This window comes from Pollicipes pollicipes, unplaced genomic scaffold (genome assembly GCF_011947565.3).
Source record: "Pollicipes pollicipes isolate AB1234 unplaced genomic scaffold, Ppol_2.1 Scaffold_5724;HRSCAF=6776_pilon_pilon_pilon, whole genome shotgun sequence".
In the NCBI taxonomy this organism is placed as follows: Eukaryota; Metazoa; Arthropoda; class Thecostraca; order Pollicipedomorpha; family Pollicipedidae; genus Pollicipes; species Pollicipes pollicipes.
In genome coordinates, this window is record NW_023596746.1 from 45,928,519 (window position 1) to 45,938,883 (window position 10,365).

General features: G+C 58.4%; 1 protein-coding gene across 1 annotated transcript in view; it reads right to left on the bottom strand.

Annotated features, from left to right (window-relative positions):
* Positions 1 to 747: 747 nt before the first annotated feature.
* The window catches only part of LOC119103110 (tight junction protein ZO-1), a 28,218-nt gene continuing 18,600 nt past the window's right edge, over positions 748 to 10,365 (bottom strand). The window contains exons 9-22 of the mRNA XM_037226562.1: positions 9,887 to 10,037; positions 9,198 to 9,349; positions 8,531 to 8,652; positions 7,732 to 8,073; positions 6,812 to 7,031; positions 4,991 to 5,165; positions 4,224 to 4,552; positions 3,878 to 3,881; positions 3,251 to 3,490; positions 2,618 to 2,737; positions 2,120 to 2,425; positions 1,753 to 1,964; positions 845 to 1,598; positions 748 to 791 (exon numbers count right to left, since the gene is read on the bottom strand). Coding sequence (XP_037082457.1) covers positions 1,121 to 1,598; positions 1,753 to 1,964; positions 2,120 to 2,425; positions 2,618 to 2,737; positions 3,251 to 3,490; positions 3,878 to 3,881; positions 4,224 to 4,552; positions 4,991 to 5,165; positions 6,812 to 7,031; positions 7,732 to 8,073; positions 8,531 to 8,652; positions 9,198 to 9,349; positions 9,887 to 10,037 — 2,851 coding nt within the window. The 3' untranslated portion in view covers positions 748 to 791; positions 845 to 1,120. The remainder of the gene's footprint in view (positions 792 to 844; positions 1,599 to 1,752; positions 1,965 to 2,119; positions 2,426 to 2,617; positions 2,738 to 3,250; positions 3,491 to 3,877; positions 3,882 to 4,223; positions 4,553 to 4,990; positions 5,166 to 6,811; positions 7,032 to 7,731; positions 8,074 to 8,530; positions 8,653 to 9,197; positions 9,350 to 9,886; positions 10,038 to 10,365) is intronic.

Here is a 10,365-nt window from a genome sequence, read left to right on the forward strand (position 1 = left end):
CTTGGGAATGGGATAGGCTGGGAGGTTGGTGTGCGCGCGTTAAGAACCGCGTCAGATGTCCGTAGAAACTCGCAAAGGCCTGTGTCCCTTGGTGGGGATCCCTGTTCAGGACTGCGATGTATTGATTCTCATGATAGAACAATATGTGGTCACGCCAGCAGACGCCATGAAAATGCAATAACTATATGACTTGCAGTGACAAGCAATTATCTTGCATAATTTGTCCCATGACATAAAATACAAATGGGGCCACATAGCGATCACATTAAAACAATTAAACATGTCGCAGCACGCCTGCTGAGGTCAAACGGAGGTCTCCTCAACGGTGGGCCACCGTCAGCCTCGTATCCGACAACACGTCAACATGCCACCGCCGCAGAGTCGCGCTCCCTCCCTCCGGTCGCCTCCGAGACGCTGCAGCGCCGACCGCGAGCCGGCCTCGCCTCAGGCCACTACCTCGCGCCGTCCGGGTAGGCGGGATACTTCGGGCCGGCCGCGTCTGAGGCCACTACCTCGCGCCGTCCGGGTAGGCGGGATACTTTGGGCCGGCCTCGCCTCAGGCCACTACCTCGCGCCGTCCGGGAAGGCGGGATACTTCGGGCCGGCCGCGTCTGAGGCCACTACCTCGCGCCGTCCGGGAAGGCGGGATACTTCGGGCCGGCCGCGTCTGAGGCCACTACCTCGCGCCGTCCGGGAAGGCGGGATACTTCGGGCCGGCCGCGTCTGAGGCCACTACCTCGCGCGTCCGGGAAGGCGGGATACTTCGGGCCGGCCGCGTCTGAGGCCTTTACCTCGCGCCTCCGGGAAGGCGGGATACTTCGGGCCGGCCGCGTCTGAGGCCTACCTCGCGCCGTCCGGGAAGGCGGGATACTTCGGGCCGGCCGCGTCTGAGGCCACTACCTCGCGCCGTCCGGGAAAGCGGGATACTTCGGGCCGGCCGCGTCTGAGGCCTTTACCTCGCGCCGTCCGGGAAGGCGGGATACTTCGGGCCGGCCTCGTCTGAGGCCACTACCTCGCGCCGTCCGGGAAGGCGGGATACCTCGGGCCGGCCGCGTCTGAGGCCTTTATCTCGCGCCGTCCGGGAAGGCGGGATACCTCGGGCCGGCCGCGTCTGAGGCCTTTACCTCGCACCGTCCGGGAAGGCGGGGTACCTCGAGTCGGCCGGCTTACGGTACAGTTCAAACGCGCTGCCGCGCTGGTCGCGCGTGCTCAGATCCAGGCCGCCGGGCTGCGGCGGCTCACGTGCCGACCCCGGCGGCGGCGCGTTCAGGTAGTACCCGGGCGCGCCGGCCGGCTTCACGTTCATGTTCATGTAGGTGCGACCGGCCAGGTCGCAGTTGCGGTCAAGGCTGGAGCCATGGCCGGAGTCGAAGCCGCCGCCGTCGTCGCCGTTGGTGAGGTAGCCGGCGAAGTCCTCGCGGCTGCCGCGCGAGTCGGGCGTCTTGCGCAGCGGAGAGTCGGGCGCGCCAGCCGGCCGCCGGTGCGCCTCGCCGGTCGGCGGCGGCGCGCCGCGGCCGCCCTTCGGCTTGGGCGGCGGGATCGGCTTGTAGGTGGGGCCGCTTTTCGGCGGCGGCATCAGCTTGTAGTCGTTCCGTCCGCTGCCGAGACAAACACGACCCAGTCGTCACGGTCACGTCACAGCTGCAGTTACGTCACACCTCTGGACAGCCGACTTGCAGTGTCACGGCCCGCTCGGCGGCGGACGCGCCGCCCCAGCCCACCACCTGCCCCGAGGACGCGCGCCCGACCCACCTGAGGCCGCGCGGCCCCGGCTCCCGGTCCGGCGAGCGCAGCGGCTGGGCTGTGCTGCGAGTGAACCGGTACGGGTCGTGCGGCCGCGGCCCGTAGCCGGGCGGCGAGCCCGTCTCGCGCGGCTCCAGCGGCATCGAGCGCGCCTTCAGGTCGTCGTGCATGTTGTTCAGGCGGTTGTAAGACTCGTACGACGACGTGCTGTCGTAATGGCTCTGGAAACGGGCACAGATTATTTGAATGCGTCTGATAAAGAAGCATGTGTTTTCCGGACGGGTGTTAGAAACTAATTACAAGTACATGCAAAATGCAAACACCTTGCCTACTCCCATCCATACAAAAGCATGACCTCCTGTTACTGCACACGTACCGACTTTAGCCTGTCCAGCGTGTAATTTTTGCCGGCGTTCATGTAGTTAACGTCATCGCGGTCCAGGTAGTTCCTCATCTGGCCACCAGATGCGCGGCCGTAGCTGCGCGTGCCCACCACGGCCGAGACGGGCTTGCTGCTACGGTCCACCTTGGGTGGCGCCTCGGGCAGCGAGGTTCGGTGCGGCTGCGGGTGGTCCTGGAGCGACGTGCGGTGGTGCGGCGGCCGTTCCTGGATCGCCGTCCGGTGTGGCGGCGGGTGGTCCTGCAGCGAGGAGCGGTGATGCCGGTCCTGCAGCGCCGCCGGCTCCAGCGGCGGGCCGCGCCGCGGCGACGGCCGCTCGGCCGGCAGCGCCCGGTACGGCGAATGCTCGTATGCGGTACGCGGCGGTACCGGGTCGCCGCCGCCACGGAAGTCGTGCTGCAGCGTCTGGCAGGGCGAGGCGGGCGAGCCCGGCGAGCCGGGCGGACTGGCGGCCGGCCGGCGGCGCGGCTCGGCCGGTGAGTGGTGCAGCGGCGACTGGTGCGCCTCCTCGGCCGCGTACCGCGCTGACGAGAAGCCGTACCGACTGTCGCCGCCGTGCGAGTGACGTTGGCCCACCGGCCGCGGCGCGTCCTCCTGGCACCAGCAACGACGCATTAACGGGCCAGTGGAGAAAGCAGCCATCCGCGCAAGAGGGGAAACAGTTAATCCAATGACGCTGCATGGAAAGAAACCACTTAACACCAGATTTCCTCTAGTATTCTAGCATTCACTAAGGACCTTCCGCCGCCACTGGCTGAGACGCGCGCTCGGCGGATGCCACACTCGCCGTGAGAGCAAGGGAGACATGCGGAGGCCGTGCGACGGCACACTGCATCGGGTCTTTACACATAAATGCGGACAATGTTATTGAAACGACTAAGCAATGTCTTGGTATATGAGTTAACTACACTATAAAGTTTCCTGGCACATGACCAGGGAGCAGCAGACGCATACACAAATTTCAGGCGTATACCTGCATGCGTCATCACATCACGCCGAACGGTGCAAACCCCATGTAACGCCTAGACCTGGAAGCGTAAGCAAACAACCCGCTCAGTGCTGGGGGCGTGGCAGCAGCGGGACTCGGCACCTGACACGCCAGTTCACCTGGTGCGGGGAGTAGGGCGGCGGGCCGGGCAGCGCGGCGAGCGGCGGCGGCAGCTCCTCGGCGCCCAGGCTCGGGTCGGACGCGCTCCGCAGCAGGTGCGGGTCGGAGGCGGCCGGCGAGACAAGCGGCGCCCGGCCCGGCGATGCCTCAGCCCCCTCCGGGTCCGACTCGGGCGACGAGGCGTACGACAGCCGCGCCGTCATCGGGAACAGGAAGTCGTCCGAAAACGACTCGCCGGGCTGCGCGGCGCCGCAGGCGAGGCGGGGAGAGAGGCGGGCGCCAGACGTGAGAGCAGGCGGAGACGCCAGGGCAGACCGAGGCGCACATAGCAGGCGTATCTACAGGACACAAGAGCGCGCGCGCGGCACACACACACACACACACACCACACACACACACACACACACACACACACACACACACACACACACACACACACACACACACACACACACACACACACACACGCACGCACAGGAGCGCGAGCACGCAGAACTCTAAGCGTCGAGGTATATAACGGCTTCCGGGGAGGATTATGTGGTATATGATTTGCTCAGGACGTACATTCATCATTCCAGATACATCTTGAACTTGAGGGCTTCGTACTAGGTTCAGGGTATGCATACAAGGCTGCGCAGTGAAACGGCCGGTTCGGGTGTGAACATTTTGGTAATCTGGCACCTTGTGACCGGCCAGTCCGTCCAGGAAGATCGAAAATGGTCAGAGACGAGGTCAGAAACAGTCGTCCAAACCGGACAAACCATACATTAAAGGCTACACACGAAGGCACACGCACGCACGCACGCACGCACGCACGCACGCACGCACGCACACGCACACGCATACACACACATGCCAGACAGTAGAGCACAGCAGCACAGGGGTGACACACAGCACAGGGGTGACACACAGCAGAGACTGTGCACCGCGACGACCCAGACACGACGAGGCACGAGGGCGAGCGGGCCAGGCTAGATGTACACGGACTCCGAGTCGAACGTGCGGTCATGCAGAGGCGGCGCCATGTCGTGCAGCGGCGGCGGCGACAGGGGCGGCGGCAGCGGGCGGGCGCGGTACACGGGCAGCGGACGCAGGGTCGAATCCAGCTCCTCGGCCAGCGTGTCGTAGTACGAGAGCGGCTGAGGTGGCAGCGGCGGAGGGGGCACCGGGGGTGGCAGCTCGGGTGCAGGCGGCCGCCCCAGTGGTGCGGGAGGCGGGGACGGCCCGGGCTGGAAGTGGGGCTGCAGGAACGGGTCCTCAGAGGTGGGCAGCAGGAAGATGTCCGAGCACATCTCGATCGGCTGAAATTGGAGAGCGGCCGCCATCACCTGCTATTTGAGATGAAGCAGACCGCCTTGCAAGCTTCACCATGTTTCGTGGCGCAGGCAAACGAAAGCACGACATGCCGCCTATACTAAACTGTCTCTCATATCAACTTGTCTCAAATATCAAACAATAAATTGCAACGCAACCATTGTGCAGCGCTAAAACCGCCCCCAGTACCGCATCCCCGCCACCTGCACCGCTTAGAACCACACCGAAACAATAGGCGGTCCTGGCCTAGCCATGCGACGACCCCAGGTACCAAAAGCGCATCGATAGCGGATGGTACGGAAGCACCTTTCTTATGCGCATCCAAAGTTCATCCGCCACCAGCCTAATAAAAAATGCAGCTCCATCTGGGCGAGATACGATTTCAGATGTGCAGGGTGGGCTTTGCTAAACTTCTTTATTCTTACTTTTGTCTCCGACATCCAGATGGGTGCGTTCTGCTGTTTGTCAATCAGCTCTTTGACCTTGCGATACCAGCTGTCGGCGTCGGCGATGGTCACGGTGACCGTGAATAAGTGCGACCACAGCTTCTCCAGCTTCATGCACTGCTCGTATATCTTCTTGCTGGACTTGTGGTGAGACCTGGAGAGACATTGAACAAGTGATTTCATCGGAAAAACAAACCAACGCTGTATCTCCATTGCGATAACAAGCACGTGTCTCCACGCGCTCTTTTTTCTCGATGCCGTCCAGCCACATAATGGCTACCGTGCAAAGGAAGTAAGGCTCAAGTGCAATGTTTGCCATTTTTCGGGTTTTTGCATTTTCAGATTTGCAATCATCCCCAAAAATATATGTCAACATCGGCCTCAATCACCCAAAAATTGCAATTTTTTGTTTCAAATATAGGCGCAAGTGCAGGTGTTTATAATACTGCAACGTAAAAACCTACGTGATGCGTGCTGCGGAAAAACGTACGTTCTTTCTTCTCTCCGCCGATTTAATTCATAAATAACACATGCCTGCAATTGCGTTTTTTTCTCGACGTCGCTCAGCCACAGTCTACCACGTCCTTGATCTCTTCAGGGTAGGTGTGGAGGATGCGGTCCATGATGCTCCAGAAGATAGCCCAAATACCATCCACTTTGAAGTCGGGTCAATTCCCATGAGTTTGCTCTCCCTACGCTTAAGCCTGTTGCTATAGGTCATCAAATTCCAGCCAATCTACAACGAAAGTCAGCGCAAGTTTTAGTTACTGCTTCGAACCATGAGCTTTGTATGCATTTGAGACTGCCCTCACCTGCCCTAAAATACACTCCTTACCATGAGAATAAAGAATATGTCAGCACTTATGCTTTTTCTTTGCATACACTACCGAACTTACGCTTTTCTGACATTATCCATTGCATTTGCGCTTTTTTACCTTGCGGAAGTCACGTTTGTTGCTACATGCGTCAAAATATAAAAATATTTCCTGAATTTCTGTGAAGTTCATAAGTTAAGGTGGGTAAAACAGTGCATAGAGTGATTCACCTTAATGTGACGTATTTGATGACATGTAATTCAGGTATGCACCACCAACCAATAGCGTGATATAACGGAAAATCGTCAGAGCTCTCCCCTAAAAAGTTGTTAACATGCACATGAGCTTTTTTCCTCCGTACGGCAGATGAACAAGACCGAAAATGTCTAAGTAGATACAAACTGTGTAAAAAGCCATTCACACATGGCATAAATGAGGAGGAGGATACGGTTCGCTGTATAACAATAGGAATGTTTCCAGATAACAAATAAAACGAAGTCCATCATCGGAAGTATAAAAAAATGCAGGTCAGTATCCTGGACTATCGGTCTCTGAGACACCTCAGAGACTACCAAACAGGACAGACCAGCAGGTAACTGTGTGAAAATATGGAAGGATAGTTGCGTTTCACAACATGCTTTGATGCTTGTTAGTCTGACAATGGAACGAAATTTCATCGTACGCCGCCTCTTCAATGGGCTAACAGTGAGCGACAATTCGATTAAAAACTGATTAAGAATTAAGAATGCCCGAAAGCCCAAGTCATGCCACCAACACAAAGCAAATGGTATGCGGTGATATGGCACGTTTGTTAGACTCAAACAGCCCCCGCACATATACCCATTCCAATACATCCTCAGAAACAGCGCTCCAGCGGCACATTATCCCAAGCCTCCAACATCGGCTTGGCCCGTGGCACCGCCGTCCCGGTGCGGTATGAGCAGCCTTCGGCGCGGGGCGCCACCGCAGTCCGACGTCGACTCACTGATCGGCCGCGCGGGTGCCGCGCGCCTCCTTGATCGCGTGTTTGCTCTCGGCACGCAGGAACACGCAGATGGGGTACAGCTGGGCGTAGTTGAGCCGGTCGACGGCGTTGGGCGTGACGTCGAGCAGGGCGTGTCGGCCGCGCTCCACCAGCTCGCGGATGGCGCTCAGCCGGATGATGCCCGACCCGTTTGACTTGGACTCGGCGCCCGGCACCAGCTCTGTAGCGCCAGCAAGAAGGACTGAGACGGTGAGACGACGGTGTACGCTCATGACACCAAGCCTCGGCTGGGAGATAGCCTGCAAGCCAATTTCGTAGGCACCCCGAGACAACAGACACATTGCGCATCGCTGGACGAAAGTGGCAGAGAAGTCGCAGAGTTGACAGCATGTTATGGTCAGATTACTGCCGTAGCCTGGCCACAGGAATGTCTCAAACTGCTGGCTGACCTTACTCCCTCCTCTCATCGCAGCAGATCCCTCCCACCCCCACCCGTGCCGCATCCTCTAGCTGGTGCGGTCGGCCCGTTCCGTCCCGCCCGACACGTCCCGTCCCGTCTGACCCGTTACCGTCCCGTCCCGCCCTGCCCGGCCCGCCCCGTCCCGTCCTGCCTGATCCGTCCTGTCCCGTCTGAAACGTCCCGTTCCGCCTAGCCCGTTCCGTCCCGCCTGATCCGTCCCGTCCCGTCTGACCCGTCTCGTCCTGCCTGATACGTCCCGTCCCGTCTGACCCGTCCCGTCCCGTCCCGCCTAGCCCGTTCCGTCCCGTCTGGCCCGTCCCGTCCTGCCTGAATCGCTCCATTCTGCCTGGCCCGTCCCGTCCCACCTGGCCCGTCCCGTCCCACCTGGCCCGTCCCATCCCGTCTGACCCGTCCCGTCCCACCTGGCCCGTCCCGTCCTGCCTGGCCCGTCTTCACTCACGTGGCGATGCCAGTCGGTCGGGCAGGTCGCTGAGCAGCTGCTCGCGCGCCACATCGGCCAGCGCTCCGAACAGCACCACTGGGCGCACAAAGCCGGCGGCGCGCAGCACCACCCGCTCGTAGGCCGGGAACTTGGAGACCGAGTCGGCGAACACCAGGTCCTCCCAGTGGTCCTTGCCGAGCGACTTGGAGCGCCGCTGGCGCCGTCGCCGGCTGAAGAGACGGCTGCGTGCCTCGCTGAACGTCTGCTCCTTTTTGGCGGCGTTGAACTGGGCGGTGGCCAGCTCCTCGGCGCGCGACTTATTAGGGATCACGCCCTTCTGCGTCGCCTCGTTGTTGCGCCCTGCGGACGAAAGGGGATGAACGGCCGCTGTGAGTGCGAGCGCAGCTTGGTGAGGCTCTTTCGTGTCAGTGGAGGGGCATGGTGCAAACGGCGAGGCCATCATACGTAAAACAGGCGAGAACGTGCCTCACCTCTTTCCAGCTGAAGTAGCTCCGAACTAGCATTCACCTCATTGGCTGGGCTGTTCCCGAAGACCTCTGCCATGCGTGCATATTTTGCGCTAAGACATTGGTTATTGGTTGGCCGAAACGGCGCGAGCCTTTAATGGAGAACACTCATGTTTCACACTCCATTCGAGGAAAGTCCAGTTGTGAAGTGGTGACACCGGTTATAGTGATATCGCTGGGAAAAGCCCCAGTACTGATTCCAGTGAAAAGCCTGTGTATATCTCCCAATTCTGTCACTTACCTATTCTATACACTTGCCACGCTGTATATCTCCCAATTCTGTCACTTACCTATTCTATACACTTGCCACGCTCCTACCACGCCCATGTTCAGCGTGTCTACTACGTGAAAGATATCGCCTTTCCGAAAACTCAGCTCACTCTTGTTTGCCTGTTCGTAGTTGAAATGTGTTCTGGAACATGGAATCCCAAATGAGGTATACACTTCATTCGAAGGGACTAGTGCCTTTGCCATAACCAGCATCGGCTGCGGTCCTCGGAGGGTGAGGCGATCGGGCAGCGGAGCACGCACGCAGGCAGTTGTATTTACATGCTGGTGGAAAGTCATGAGCCCTGTACTTCTCCACTACCTCACACATGGCTTTCTTTTCTGGTGTGGCAAGGTATATGCTTGTGCGAATGCCCATTACGAACAATGATACAGGCTTACCAACGATGCATAAACAGACATTTGTACCATGAACAAACCAAACGAGAAACTGTGCAAAGCAGCAGTTGACATAAACCGAGGCCAGGGAAAGGTAAACAAACAGAACACTGGCATGCGTGAAACGCGTGACATACAGTGAATAATAATAATATACAGTGAATAATAATAACACACAGTGAATAATAATAACATACAGTGAATAATAACATACACTGAATAATAATAACATACAGTGAATAAAAATAACATACAGTTTGCTCAGTAGCGCGGAAAATGTTGTAACCGCACCTAATATAGAACGAGTCACCCTGTTGTGAAGCTACGAGTTGGTCGTAGTCGTTTTTCTTGTACTGCACGATGAGGTCGATCTGGTCCTGAAGACTGAGCAGGAACAGCACCGCCTCCTCCCGCGTCACTCCCTTCATCTCCATCCCATTCACCTGCGAGGGACGGCTTCAGGTAATACCGCATCAGCTTGCCGGAGCGTCCACTGATGTATGAATTTTGAGGGGCAGGGCGTTCACACAATCTTTCGGTTACCATGACTGACACATTTCAGGTAGAAAACGGCATTTTGACGGGTATTGGAAAAACCAGTAGTTCGTCAGGGCATTCCTGTGGAAAATCCATGCCCGAGAGTGGCAGCAGATCAAAACACTAGATGATTTGCCATGGAATAGGTAACATGGAAGCGCACAGTCCACATTCTGGTACGGTGAAATGCGCAGCGCATGCAGCGTGCAGTCTCGAGACCAATTTCGCCAGGAATTCGCGCAAAGGATGCAAGGCCAGTGCTTTCTGGACGCAAAGTATGAAAATGGCTAGATCGATGGGCTTACATCGCGAGCCGAGGCGGGGCGATGCGTAGATAATTCACCTCTGGGTGGTGGATTCTCGACGAATCGGAAAATCCCCGGAAAACAGGCCTGCGAGCCACCACATCGCCCGGTGCTGGGGCAGGCGAGGTCAGCCGTTACCTTGATGATCTTATCGCCCGGCTGGAGGCCTTGGACGGCAGCCGGCGAGCTGGCCTGCACTGCCGTCACGTAGATGCCCGTCTTGTTGCCGCCTGTCAATCGGATACCAACAGAGCCCTCCTTCTGGAAACTGACGAACCGCGGATCCGGCCTGGAGACGCCAGAACACACGTCAGAGGGTGTCGAGCCAGCCCTTACTATGGAGCGAGAGACACACGGCAGGCCTGGCCTGGAAGCACCATCACACGGGTGCCAGGGAACACAGACGCAGACCTCTATGTAACACGTGACCAACGGTAAGCCCAGGTGGCCTGCAGGCCCGCGCGCGTCGCACAAGCCTCAGAGTCTGCAAGCTGGTGCCATGATAGTTAGGACTTGCGTTAACAGCTGTAAGAAATTGGATGCGCAACACCTGATCCATAACGGTCACTCGTTTGCCGTGAGTCGACGAGAGACGACGGCAAACAAACCCAGAACCC